At 40.1% G+C, this 13,530-nt stretch overlaps 1 protein-coding gene across 2 annotated transcripts in view; it reads left to right on the top strand.

Moving 5' to 3' along the window:
- Window positions 1–12,652, top strand: part of zmym2 (zinc finger, MYM-type 2) — a 119,356-nt gene extending 106,704 nt beyond the window's left edge. For both annotated transcript variants that reach the window (XM_078402451.1, XM_078402452.1), the window contains exons 21-25: window positions 100–257; window positions 4,237–4,351; window positions 6,143–6,385; window positions 6,881–7,001; window positions 11,853–12,652. In XM_078402451.1, coding sequence (XP_078258577.1) covers window positions 100–257; window positions 4,237–4,351; window positions 6,143–6,385; window positions 6,881–7,001; window positions 11,853–12,057 — 842 coding nt within the window. In that variant the 3' untranslated portion in view covers window positions 12,058–12,652. The remainder of the gene's footprint in view (window positions 1–99; window positions 258–4,236; window positions 4,352–6,142; window positions 6,386–6,880; window positions 7,002–11,852) is intronic.
- Window positions 12,653–13,530: the final 878 nt, after the last annotated feature.

Below are 13,530 nucleotides of genomic sequence, written 5' to 3'. Positions count from 1 at the left end.
ACAGGGAAGATGGAATAATTGATGTATTTTTAAATCAGAACATTGCCACTGGGCATTAAAATAGTCAAATATATAAATTATTTTCCACTTTCCTTTCAGTGCTGGCAAAGTCAACACAGTATAAAGAGGACTTGTTATCATGTACGGCAGGGGAACTTGATTGTGGATTGGCAAAGTTTGTAAAGGAAGTTCGAAGGCCAAATGGGGAACGCTATACAGCAGATAGTCTATATTATCTATGTCTTGGAATCCAAAAGGTTAGTTACATGTACTAATTCATATTTATATGGAAATCTGAATAGCTGTTGTTTTCTTTGTTTATCGTTTGCTGTTTAATACGGTCACTCCACATTCCAGGGAAGGAATAGCGTTCCTAGAAAATTTTCATAACATAAGCTATAACCATATCTGCGAGTGCTTCAATGAACGCATGCTCAAAGAAATTAAATTTTGTTTTTATTTTTCTCACATAAATTTTGTAAGAGTGCATTTTGATCCATGAAAGATTTTCGGAGAGTGATTTGTGAATTCTGCAAGGATGGATTTCCGTAACCTGAACAGCCATAACACCGGGCTCGCCAGTAATATGAACTGTGTTTTGTCATTGACTTTGTTTGAATGAGTCTCAATGTTTGTTCCATATGCAACATTTGAGTGGGTTCATTAAGTAGCGTTCCACTTTGGTATACTGCATTTTGTTAAATGTAGCTGGAATTTGGCTACCTTTGCTCAATTTTCTCCTTAGTCAATTTTTATCATTCATTACAGCATAAAAGAAGGCCATTTGGCCCACTGAGTCAATGCCAGCTCTCAAAATCATCACATCTATCCCATTGTCCCAATTCTGTATGTAAGGCATCTTTACCCAACTTAGTTCTAATTTTAAATGTTCTGTATCCTACACTGGAATGCAGTGGTTCATTGTCTACCCTGGCATAACATAACTTTTGGGAAATATCACCTTTGTTACATCAATAAGCAATGGTGCTTTATTTGTCACATGCAACTGTACGGTGCAATTCTTTTTGCATATATTACACATGCGGGCGACGCCATTTTGGCGCCGTTATTCAAAGTCTGGTCTACTGGAGCAGTTCCTGCAAACTGACTTCCCTCTCCTCCCCCAGCCATCTTTGTTTCCTGGTGACACTTCCTGCAGCCTACGTGAAGGCACTGGAGGCATTACCCTGGTTCACCCACCATGTTCCTCGCGTCCGACTTCTCCAGCTCTCCCCACCCCCTCAGGTCACTCCGTCTGCCGAGCCTTCATGCAAGGTCCCGCTGACCTTGAGCCTTTCACTATTCTTTCACTGCTTTCACAATTGATAAGTTCCTTCACAAAACATACTCTGGTAAATGGTAATTTTCCAATACCTATATGTGCTTCCCAATGAATAATGCACCCAAACAAATTTGGTTGTCCAATATTCCTGATCCTTTCTCAGCACTGCTGTGATTTTTTTGATGATATATGCTTCCTTCTCATATTTTGTACTTTATTGCAAACTCAGCTTTAAAATCATTTCAGCCTTCTATTAAATCTATATACTTTTCTAGTTTTCTCTCTCCTTTAAGTTCGCCATACCTCTTATTATATTTTGCCCATTTATTAAACTCCTGCCCAATCCTAAATCTGATCTCTTATGTATGGAATGGAAAGCTAGACCGTGATTCCTAGAGCTGGTACTTTCTACCCATCAAAGAACATTGCTTTAATGCAGCACACTGCGTCCTGACTAACGCACACATAGTTTAAGATGATCAATGTCGCATGTTGATGGGCGTTATTGAAGAGGACGTGTTGGCAAATCATACTGGTTGAGTAAGTTGAGAATCCTATTATATAGGGATAGCAGAGACATAGTTCTCTGATTTTGACGATCAGTTAGGAGGGGATGATGGTATTAAATGCCGAGATGTTGATGAACAACAGTTTAACAGTTTGGCGTACATTTTCTTATTGTCTAAGTGATCTGGGGCAGAATGGAGAGCCAGCAAGGTTGCATCCGCTGTCATAAGGTCATAAGTGATAGGAGCAGAATTAGGCCATTCAGCTCATTAAGTCTACTCCACCATTCAATCATGGCTGATCTACCTCCCCATCCTAACCCCATTCTCCTGCCTTCTACCCATAATCTCTGACACCCGTATTAATCAAGAATCTATCTCCATCTTAAAAATATCCATTGACGGCCTCCGCAACCTTCTATGGCAAAGAATTCCACAGATTTACCACCCTCTGACTAAAGAAATTCCTCCTCATCTCCTTCCTAAAAGAACATCCTTTAATTCTGAGCCTATGACTCTCCCATTAGTGGAAACACCCTCTCCACATCCACTCTATCCAACCCTTTCACTATTCTGTACATTTCAATGAGGTCTCATTCTTCTAAACTCCAGTGAGTACAGGCCCAGTGACATCAAACGCTTATTATATGTTAACCCACTCATTCCTGGGATCATTCTTGTAAACCTCCTCTGGGCCCTCTCCAGAGCCAGCACATCATTCCTCAGATATGGTGCCCATTATTGCTCACAATACTCCAAATGGCCTGACCAGCGCCTTATAGAGCCTCTGTATTTGTATTCTAACCCTCTCGAGATAAATGCTAGCATTGCATTTGCTTTCTTTACTACCGATTCGACTTACTGATTAACATTTTGGGAATCCTGCATCAGCACTCCCAAGTCCCTTTGCACCTCTGATTTCTAGATTCTCTCCCCATTTAGAAAATAATTTACACCTTTATTCCAACTACCAAAATGCATGACTGCACACTTTGCTACACCATATTCCATCTGCCACTTCTCTGTCCACTCTCCCAATCTGTCCAAGTCCTTTTGCAGAGTCCCTGCTTTCTCTACACTACCTGCCCTTCCACCTATTTTTGTATCATCTGCAAACTTGGACAAAAAGCCTTCAATCCCCTCATCCAAATCATTTATATACAATGTGAAGAGTAGCGGCCCCAGCACTGAGGAAATTGATATCCACTGGCAGCCAACCAGAAAAGCCCCCTTTATTGCCCTGTTGATTTGTTGTGGCGGTAGGTGATTTATAGTGGGTCCAGGTCCTTACTAAGGCAGGAGTATGCGTCATCTCCACAAATGTTATTGACACCGGTCGATAGTCATTGAGGCATGTCACCTTACAGTTCCTGGGCACCAGTATTATTGATGCCTCTTGAATAGTTACATTTCATTCTCAGTGAAGCCAGAATGTTTTGTTGTGAAAATTCTCAATATTCTGGAGTTAATAAACTTAGATATTTAGTTTAGTTTATTGTCACATGTACAGCGTGTGCAGTGTGTACAATATGTACAGACCTCCTGAGCTTCCTGCTGTTTGTCCAATAATCCAAGCTGTTGGGGCATCTCCAAGTTTGCGGATGACACAAAGCTGGGTGGCAGAGTGAGCTGCAGGGTGACTTGGATAGGTTGGGTGAGGGGGCAGATGCATGGCAGATGCAGTACAATGTGGATAAATGTGAGTTTCTCCACTTTGGGGCAGGTTCAGGTTATTTTTTTTATTCTGACTTGGAGAGCAAATATTTTCTATTCTAATGGAAATTTAAAGCATGCTCCTAGTTTGCACTTCAAAGATCACTTCCAGATTAAAATTTTCATCATTATAAACTGATTATGTACAAGAATAACTCTAGCTAAAAGAATGTTGAGGGATAAACCCTTAATGCAAGCACTTAAACATCTTTATCACTGAAGAGGTCATCATTTTACTTTCTAACAACCAGCCTATTTACTGAGATAATTCTGAAGTGGTATGTTTAAGAACCCAGACATGCAATTTCTTGGAATCGGTTCTCAGAAAGTCATTATCATTTGCGAGAACCATCACTCTTTGCTCAAGTGCAGAGATGATCATCAAGCTGGCAAAGAAAAGGAAATGGACAGCCTTCTGGTTAGTTTATGCCCGATTACCCAAAGTAAATTTAGTTTTAAATATGATGTATTTCAGAATCTGGTTTCATGTTAAATATGAATAATTGTTAATTATTGTTCCACGCTTTTAAAATAACACAACTATATATATTTTAAAGTGGTTACTTTGACTGTGTGTTGCCAAAGGACTTGAGCTCTGATGCATTATAGAACTAAGTTGTCCACTAATCAAATATTATTTTTCTTTTATGGATGGAATTAAATAATATTGATCCATTTTTGGCATTCAGGTGAGTGGTTCACAGGATTTATAAAATTTTGCTTTTCCTTCTCCAGTATCTTTATGAAAATAATAGGAATGAAAACATATTTAGTGACCCCTGTTATCAAGTCTTTAATGAAGAGTTCAACACAATCTTGAGAAGTTGGCGACCAAGTATACTGCCAAACGGTAATAAATGTTCGTATACATTTCTCCAGTCACTGTTTAAATAAATCGAATTACTCCAGCTTTTCATGTACTTTAACTTTGTTGTACAGGTTTAAAAACATTTATATATTTTGTAAGTGGCTAAGATATAGTATTATTTAAATTAACATACTGGGTTACACTTGCACATGGATTCATTCACAATCCAGCGGCATTAAGAAATTACAATCAAAACTAATGAAACATCTTCATTTCAAAATTTCAATGAAAGAACTAGAACTAGTAAGAACTAGGGCAACACAGTGGCACAGCGGTAGAATTGCTGCCTTACAGTACCAAAGTCCCAGGTTCAATCCTGAGTACGGTCACTGTTTGTTCGGATTTTGCACGTTCTCCCTGTGACTGCATGGATTTTCTCCAGGTGCTCCAGTTTTCTTCCACATTCCAAAGAGGTGCAGGTTTAAAGGTTAATTGACTTCTGTAAATTGTCCATAGTGTGTAGGATGGAACTAGTGTATGGGTGATTGCTGGTCAGCGCAGACTCGGTAGGCCCGAAGGACCTGTTTCCACACAGTTTCACTAAACTAAACTGCAATTTTTAATTTAAATTTTGACCAGCTGCTCATGGAAAAAGTAGTTAAATACCACTCATTATGATTGTCTGCTCCTCAGAACAAGAAAGCACGTATAAGGATGAAAACAGCTGCAAAATGGATTATTTTAATATCCACAGAAAGTTGTTGACATGCAGCTCCTAATGCAAGTATATTCAGTAGAATTCCCTAACTATACTAGCTTTCAGGTATAAGGTAGCATTGCAGTTAAGTTACTGATCTTGTATCCAGAGGGCTGAATTGTTGATCTGAGGCAAATGTCTGAATCCCAGAATTTAAATGTAGGTAATTCTTATCTAGAATAAAGATATAGTATTATCAGTGGAAACCACAAAGCCATCAGATTGTTTCAATAATAAACTGATTCATTAATGCTCGGGGAAGGAAATCAGTCGTTCTTATTTAGTAAGGGCATGCATGACTCCAAAACTATGAATTTGATAGGTTCATAAATGCCCTTTAAAAGGGCAGCTAGCTAATTAATTCAAAGGGCAGTTTAGAGTGGACAGTAAATGCCAACTTTGCCCTAATCCAAATCATAATCAAATTTAATTAAAAACAAAGTCCATCCAAATATTTTTTTTAATATTTGAATACCTGACCACCCCCTTCTCATTATTTTCTTCCATAACATCTCTATCTCAATGAAACTTTTAGCAATCCTACTGCAGGATGTCATGAACAAAGGCTCCACTTTCTGCCCTCGATAAAATTGCCTCAGAACTCTTCCTCCTCTTCCTCATTATATCTAAGGGATCTGATGTTACTCAAGGACGTAGCTCCCTATTCACATATGCACTGCACTACCTCTCCACTGCCTTTCTGCCTCAGTTTCTTTTGTTTACGCATTGGGAAGATTGACTTTGGGGTAAACTTAATCTGCTGTTGATTCAATATCCCTCTTTCCTCCTTGCAGATTGAACCTGACCTTTCACAACCTAAAGATCCTTTGTAACTGGGGGATCTTTTCATCTCACATTCTGTCAGTTTCCAAAACTCAGCTTGCTCGTACCCTCGCCCTCTTTCAACTACTGCTGAAACTTCATGTTAAACATTCCAATGCTTTTGGGTCAGATTGCCATTCTTTGCCCTCAATCATCTTCATGCTGGCTTCCACCTGCGACCAAAATACATTGTATCAACTTAATCTATATTCTGGGATTTGTAACAAAATATTTCCTTTGTTGTTTTGTTTTAGGATCAATATTTTCACGAGTTGAAGAGGATTATCTCTGGAACAGCATGCAGCTAGGGCAACAGTCACCATGTATACTTCTTAATACTTTGCTCTATTTTAACACTAAACACTTTGGGTTAAGGACCATTGAGCAGCATTTGAGACTTTCATTTGGCAATGTTGTCAAAAGATGGAATAAAAACTCCAACAATACAGCATGCATTCAATACGAGGTACCTGCTTTGTGTACAAATGACAATCAAGGTAAGGAATTAATTGGCATAATGCAGATTATATTTTATTTACCCCTTATACTTCCACCAGTACATTGCTAAACATATTTTTCCTTTGCCTCATGCTAGCTATTCTAGATACTAACATGTGTGATATAGATGTTTACCAAGTTCATTTTTAATTTTTTTTAAACTTATAGTTTGCTCGCTGATCTGAACAACACAAGTAAATCATACTTCTGATGTACAAGTGGGTGTCAATTCTAGCTGGAGCTATCAGTCAAAGACCACCTATCTGCCAATTGCCATTCCCCCCCCCCCCCCCCATCTGTATCACCCTTCCATGTTCTCGAGGGATGCTGCCCGACCCGTTGAGTTAATGCAGCATTTTGTGTCTTTCCTTGGCAAACCAAGATCTGCAGTTCCTTGTTTCTACCACCAGATAGATAATCGTTTAATGGTTTGCTTCTTAAAGACATGTTTCAGCCATATCATCAAATTGAAAGTGATTAAATTGTATTTCCAGACAAAATTACACCAGGAAAACGAAAACGCGAGGAGGATGAACTTATATTTGAACATAGAGAAAATGCGGCTAATCCATCAAGATGTCCTGTAAAAATATTTCAGTGCTACCTCTCAAAGTGGTAAGATTAAAGCTAGCAGATTTATATCAACTTTTTTTTAATGCATCTGATTACCTTTGCAATGAAGTGCATTGTTTCTAAATTCAATCTCAGGATATTTAACTCTGGCTGGGCCAGTATTGTTGCCCATCAATATTTCCCCAGAAAAAGCACAGGTAACCCCTGCGTAACGGAGTGGTTGCATTCCAAGTAAAATGTAGGTATTGTATTTCCCCTTTCCCATTGAATCCCATGTTACAGGCAAAGATGTGGTGCAAAGAGTTTTTCTCCCAAGTTAAGTCATTGAATCGGTGATGATGAAGTGACCCATCACCATTATTTAACAGCTGAGGCCAACATTACACTTGGGGGTAGGCAAGGTTCATGCAAAATAAATAATACATTTTGCCCTTTTTTGTTTTCAATAAGATGTGGATATGGCGTCACCATGTTGAGTGAGTTGGTAGTTGCTCCCAAGTCCCTCCTTTATCACGCTCTGTCCAGTCCGAGGAGATGTGAACAGACATCTCAGACTGTAGCACTGCAGCGCTCTTCATCTGCACGACATTTTCTCTGATGCGCAAGGCTTCAGGATTCAAGCTTGAGGAAGTGGCATTATCAAGGAAAGCAATGGGATTTGAGAATCAATGGGAAAGGTGGTGCAGAAGGACTTTTGAGGTAATGGGTTAATGACTTTGTGGAATTGGACATAAATCCAAAGGGTTTAAGGATCTGGCCTTAGCTTCTGGAGCTCCCCACAATGCAGCACTTCAGAGAAAATACCTCACAGTGAAGAGCGCTGTGATGCCATTTCCAAATCTTAATGCCCCACAATATTGTCTGACAAAATATAAAAACTGATGTAACTTGTTGTTTGTTTCGCATTTTGTGCTTATTTACTTTTCCCTAAGTAAATGCCGCAAGAGCGACCTTTATTCTGTATCTTCAATTTTTAATGAATGATTTTTGAATTCCGGAAGGTCTACTTTCTGTAACCCAAATGGTCGCAATGCGGGGTCACCTGTAGTAAATAACTAATTGAATACAGGCTGCAGCTTAAAGTCCAGGCGACCTCTATGTTACAGCAGTCCAGGTAATGGAACTTCATTCTTGCAGAATTCACCAATCACTACCAAAAAAATCTGGGGCCCGTGAAAAAATTTGCTCGTACTAAATTTATGTGAGGAAAAGTAAATAAGTGACTTTAAAATTGTTTTCACATTTCTTGACATGCACAGATGACACGGCTTTGCATTTTGAAAGATGACAATACAGACCGTTGTCTCTTGTAAAACAACTCCACTATAATGTGGGAGGATCGCCTGTACTACAATAATTTCCATTTATAATAATTTGATTTATATTAATCCTGTCATGAATGTCTCAATTTTTCGCAACATTAGAGAAAACATTGTACTATCATAGTTATAAATAGCATTAAATGTTAAAATGTTGACACTTAAATAGCATTAAATGTTAATTGTTAGTGCCTAACAATCACTTCACAGACGGATTAAAATATACTTGTAGGTTTTAGATAATTGAGGCAAAAGGATTGCCTTGGACGATAACAGATGGAGGAAGAAAGAAACAGGCTTGCTTCAAAATCTATACAGTTTTTAGGATGCTATTGGTAAATAGACATGTGTACACTTCCATGAGAATGCTTTATCACAATACCACAGTTTGCTCTTGTATTTATTTCTCTAGCGGTCTTAGTGCATGAAATAAATAACAGAATGAGTAATTAAATAATATCCAATATGTTAATACTAAATAACAGGCTGTTTTAAACTCGTTAGGCTGGTGGTCTGAGTGGTATTGTGCTGAAGAGCCAGTAATCATATTAACTAAGATTTGGAATAAATATAGCGTGAATGCAGACTTCTATAGCCGGGATAGAGGAATCAAGAACCAGAAGGTATTTATTTACAAAATGCTGGTCAGGCAGCATCTCAGGAGAGAAGGAATGGGCGACGTTTCAGGTCGAGACCCTTCTTCAGACTGAAGAAGGGTCTCGACCCGAAACGTCGCCCATTCCTTCTCTCCTGAGATGCTGCCTGACCTGCTGAGTTACTCCAGCATTTTGTGAATAAATACCTTTGATTGTACCAGCATCTGCAGTTATTTTCTTACACAATCAAGAACCAGAGAACGTAGGTTTAAGATGCAAGGTTTAAGATTTAATAGGAACCTGAGGAGCAATGTTTTCATGGTTTATGGATTGAGCTGCTACAGAAGGTAGCTGAGGCAGGTACTTTAGTTTTTTTTTAGAGATACAGCGCGGAAACAGGCCCTTCGGCCTACCGGGTCCGTGCCGACCAGCGATCCCCGCACATTAACACTATCCTACACCCACTGGGGACAATTTTTACATTTACCAAGCCAGTTAACCTACAAACCTGTACGTCTTTGGAGTGTGGGAGGAAACCGAAGATCTCGGAGGAAACCCACGCGGTTCGACAAGGTCCCACATAGGAGATTAGTGGGCAAAATTAGAGCACATGGTATTGGGGGTAGGGTACTGACATGGATAGAAAATTGGTTGACAGGCAGAAAGCAAAGAGTGGGGATAAATGGGTCCCTTTCGGAATGGCAGGCAGTGACCAGTGGGGTACCGCAAGGTTCGGTGCTGGGACCCCAGCTATTTACGATATACATTAATGACTTAGATGAAGGGATTAAAAGTACCATTAGCAAATTTGCAGATGATACTAAGCTGGGGGGTAGTGTGAATTGTGAGGAAGATGCAATAAGGCTGCAGGGTGACTTGGACAGGTTGTGTGAGTGGGCGGATACATGGCAGATGCAGTTTAATGTAGATAAGTGTGAGGTTATTCACTTTGGAAGTAAGAATAGAAAGGCAGATTATGATCTGAATGGTGTCAAGTTAGGAGGAGGGGATGTTCAACGAGATCTGGGTGTCCTAGTGCATCAGTCACTGAAAGGAAGCATGCAGGTACAGCAGGCAGTGAAGAAAGCCAATGGAATGTTGGCCTTCGTAACAAGAGGAGTTGAGTATAGGAGCAAAGAGGTCCTTCTACAGTTGTACCGGGCCCTGGTGAGACCGCACCTGGAGTACTGTGTGCAGTTTTGGTCTCCAAATTTGAGGAAGGATATTCTTGCTATGGAGGGCGTGCAGCGTAGGTTCACTAGGTTAATTCCCGGAATGGCGGGACTGTCGTATGTTGAAAGGCTGGAGCGATTGGGCTTGTATACACTGGAATTTAGAAGGATGAGGGGGGATCTTATTGAAACATATAAGATAATTAGGGGATTGGACACATTAGAGGCAGGAAACATGTTCCCAATGTTGGGGGAGTCCAGAACAAGGGGCCACAGTTTAAGAATAAGGGGTAGGCCATTTAGAACGGAGATGAGGAAGAACTTTTTCAGTCAGAGAGTGGTGAAGGTGTGGAATTCTCTGCCTCAGAAGGCAGTGGAGGCCAGTTCGTTGGATGCTTTCAAGAGAGAGCTGGATAGAGCTCTTAAGGATAGCGGAGTGAGGGGGTATGGGGAGAAGGCAGGAACGGGGTACTGATTGAGAGTGATCAGCCATGATCGCATTGAATGGCGGTGCTGGCTCGAAGGGCTGAATGGCCTACTCCTGCACCTATTGTCTATTGTCTATTGTCAGATCACGGGGAGAACATACAAACTCCGTACAAACACTACCCGCAGTCGGGATCGAACCCGGGTGTCCGGCGCTGCATTCGCTGTAAGGCAGCAACTCTACCGTGTCGCCCAAAACAGCATTTAAAAGGCACTTGGACAGATACATGCATAGGAATGGTTTCGAGGGATGAGGGCCAAATGGGACTAGCTGAGATTGAGTATATTGGTCGACATGGATGAGTTGGGCCAAATGCCCTGTTTCTGCATTGTAGGATTCTATGACTTAACTCTGAAGGAAAACTATCATTATTATGTCAACAAACTACTATTTTTATTTTATACTAGACAACGTGGACCCTTTGGGCCCAAACCTGTCCTGCATTGGGGCAGCACCCTCTCCTCCCCTCTCCTCCTCCCTCCCCCTCTCCCTCCCCTCCCCCTCCCTCCTCCCCTCCCCCCCACCACCCCCTCCCCCCCCCCCCCCCCCCCACCACCCCCTCAATCCTCCTTATTCTCCTTCCCACGTCCCTCCCTAGGAGATAGATTTAAATTTAAAATGTGAATAACTTTAAAAACATAACACCATAAACAATGAAACTTCTTCCATTAGCACCAAAGGGACGATGGTGAGTAAGGTGGGCCTTAAATTGTTGCGCTATCGTGTACCGTTTTGGCTGTAGTTCAGGAAAAACAAACAAACAGACGAGAGTTTTAGTATATAGATTTTAGAATCTGAAAATGTTACTGATCTGAAGGAGCAGTTTGACTCATCGCACCAACACTGATTCTTTGAACACTGTTATTCCTACTTCTGTTGATCTTTCTCCACAGCCCTTCATCATATATACAATTTGCTATTGAATCTGTTTCCACTAACCTCAGGCAGACAAAATATGGTGGAGTAACTCAGCGGGTCTGGCAGCATCTTGGCAGAGAAGGAATGGGTGAAGTTTCGGGTCGCGACCCTTCTTCAGACTAATGTCAGGGGAGGGGGTGGGACAAAGATCGAATGTAATCTGAAACAGGAAGACCAGTGGGAGAACTGGGAAGGGGGAGGGGATAGAGAGGGAAAGCAGGGACTATCTGAAGTTACCTCGTGGTCTCTACTAACGTCAGACTATGTTCTTTTTATTTTATCTTCACTAATTGCATTTACTACAGGTGGTACATTATATGAAAGAAACGAGGAAACTACTGATTTTATTCTGAATGTATTCTACAATTGACTTTGTTTTATGCAATTCTTTTGTTCTCTAGTCCTCCAAATCTACAACAGAGAAGCGACCTATTTTATCTCCAGCCAGAACACTCCAGTGCCCCTGATAGTCCGATTTGGTTCTCCAGTATCCCTTTGGACCGCAACGTCTTAGAAAATATGCTTGTACGGATTCTTGTGATTAAGGACATATATGAAGAGAATGAAAAGGACAGTTCAGAAGTAGATGAAGATGATGTTGATTGAAATTTCCCTACAACTGCAAATGGGCAAAGAATCATGACAATGTAATGTCAGGCCACTAGATTTCATACAGGAAAACTATGATGTGGATTTCCTGGAACAACCTCGATAATTAAGTTTGTAGCAACATACCCAGATTGGGTATCATGTAAATAACCCTAAATGAGAGGAGAATAGGAGATGTTAGCAGTCTCCTTAGTGACTTTTAGGATATGTATACTTTAAAACAACTGCTCTCATTTTTTAAAAATTATTTATTGAATTGGTTTGTTGTCAGAATGCATTTCCATTTGTAACTTTTTACATTACAAACTAAGGATCTCAAATGTGTTGTGTATTTTTTTTTTGAATTTAAAAAATTTGCATTAAAACAAACTACAGTGTTTTGGAATTTCCCTTATTTTCTAAGGAAGGGGTGGTTTTAATGGGTGCTAACTCCACCAGATAGGTTTGCATCTACGTAATTAATATAGTCTTAGCACTATAATTCAATTTAGAGCTAGCCTCCTGATGGTTGTCCTTTCACAAATGTACCAATTGGTGGAGTTTTTACCACAGATTCTGTAAGCATTAATTATTTGTTACGCTGATGGATGGTGCAGTCTATTTTAATTCTGTGTAAAATAACTGCTTTTATGGAAAGAAGTCCTGAAATAAAGAATTAAGAGGATTACTGAAATCTGGCTGAATGTTATAATAGAAGGAAAAGTTTGAAGAACCAGAGAAGTAATCTCCATGAATTCAAGGCTCTGGAGAGGAAAGTCAATGTTTTTATTTAATATTGTTTAGTTGCTTGAAGAACACTAAGATTGCAATGCAAAGCCAGAGTATTATCATTAGCAGCAGGTCTGAGGCAGCAGATACATCATCACATGAAACGGGCAAAGGATAAAATGACACTTCTAAGGTGAGAATAGTTTGCAGCAGGAAAATTGCTGAATTCCTTGCCTTTAGAAATTGCTTCATCAATTGGATTTTCCTCAATTAATCCCAATGTACACAGTAAACCAACGGATGGAATTTGAAAAAGTGTCAGAAATCCCATTGGATGAACCCATCACACAACATACTAAGTCAACGTGTATTATCATCCTTTCATTGTTGTTGGGTCCTAATCCTATAGTTTGCTCCCCAAAAGCACAGAAGAACTGCTGCACAAAAGTTGTGGATCAGTTGGCACTGGCATATGTGAAAAAGGTATATACCTAAATTAAACATGCAGCTTTTGACAGTACTGTCTAAATCTCATACAATAGGTTTAAAAGAAATGGCGTGCTACCTTTAGAACCCAATAAAACAGAATTGTGTGTTTGTGCAATGATTATGCACTGTGGTCTGCTTGCAGAGTCCTACAATGTTCAACAGCGGTTCCTTACATACCTGGTGTGTGCTACACAACCACTCAAATCATGAAGCCTAAACTTTGGTTACCAGCTATAAGGGGAGCTGGAAAATGGAAGGAAGAAAGGAAGAAAG

Source organism: Rhinoraja longicauda, chromosome 7 (genome assembly GCF_053455715.1).
Source record: "Rhinoraja longicauda isolate Sanriku21f chromosome 7, sRhiLon1.1, whole genome shotgun sequence".
Taxonomy (NCBI): Eukaryota; Metazoa; Chordata; class Chondrichthyes; order Rajiformes; family Arhynchobatidae; genus Rhinoraja; species Rhinoraja longicauda.
Note: the sequence above shows the minus strand (reverse complement) of the source record. Positions and strands in the feature narration are given on the sequence as shown.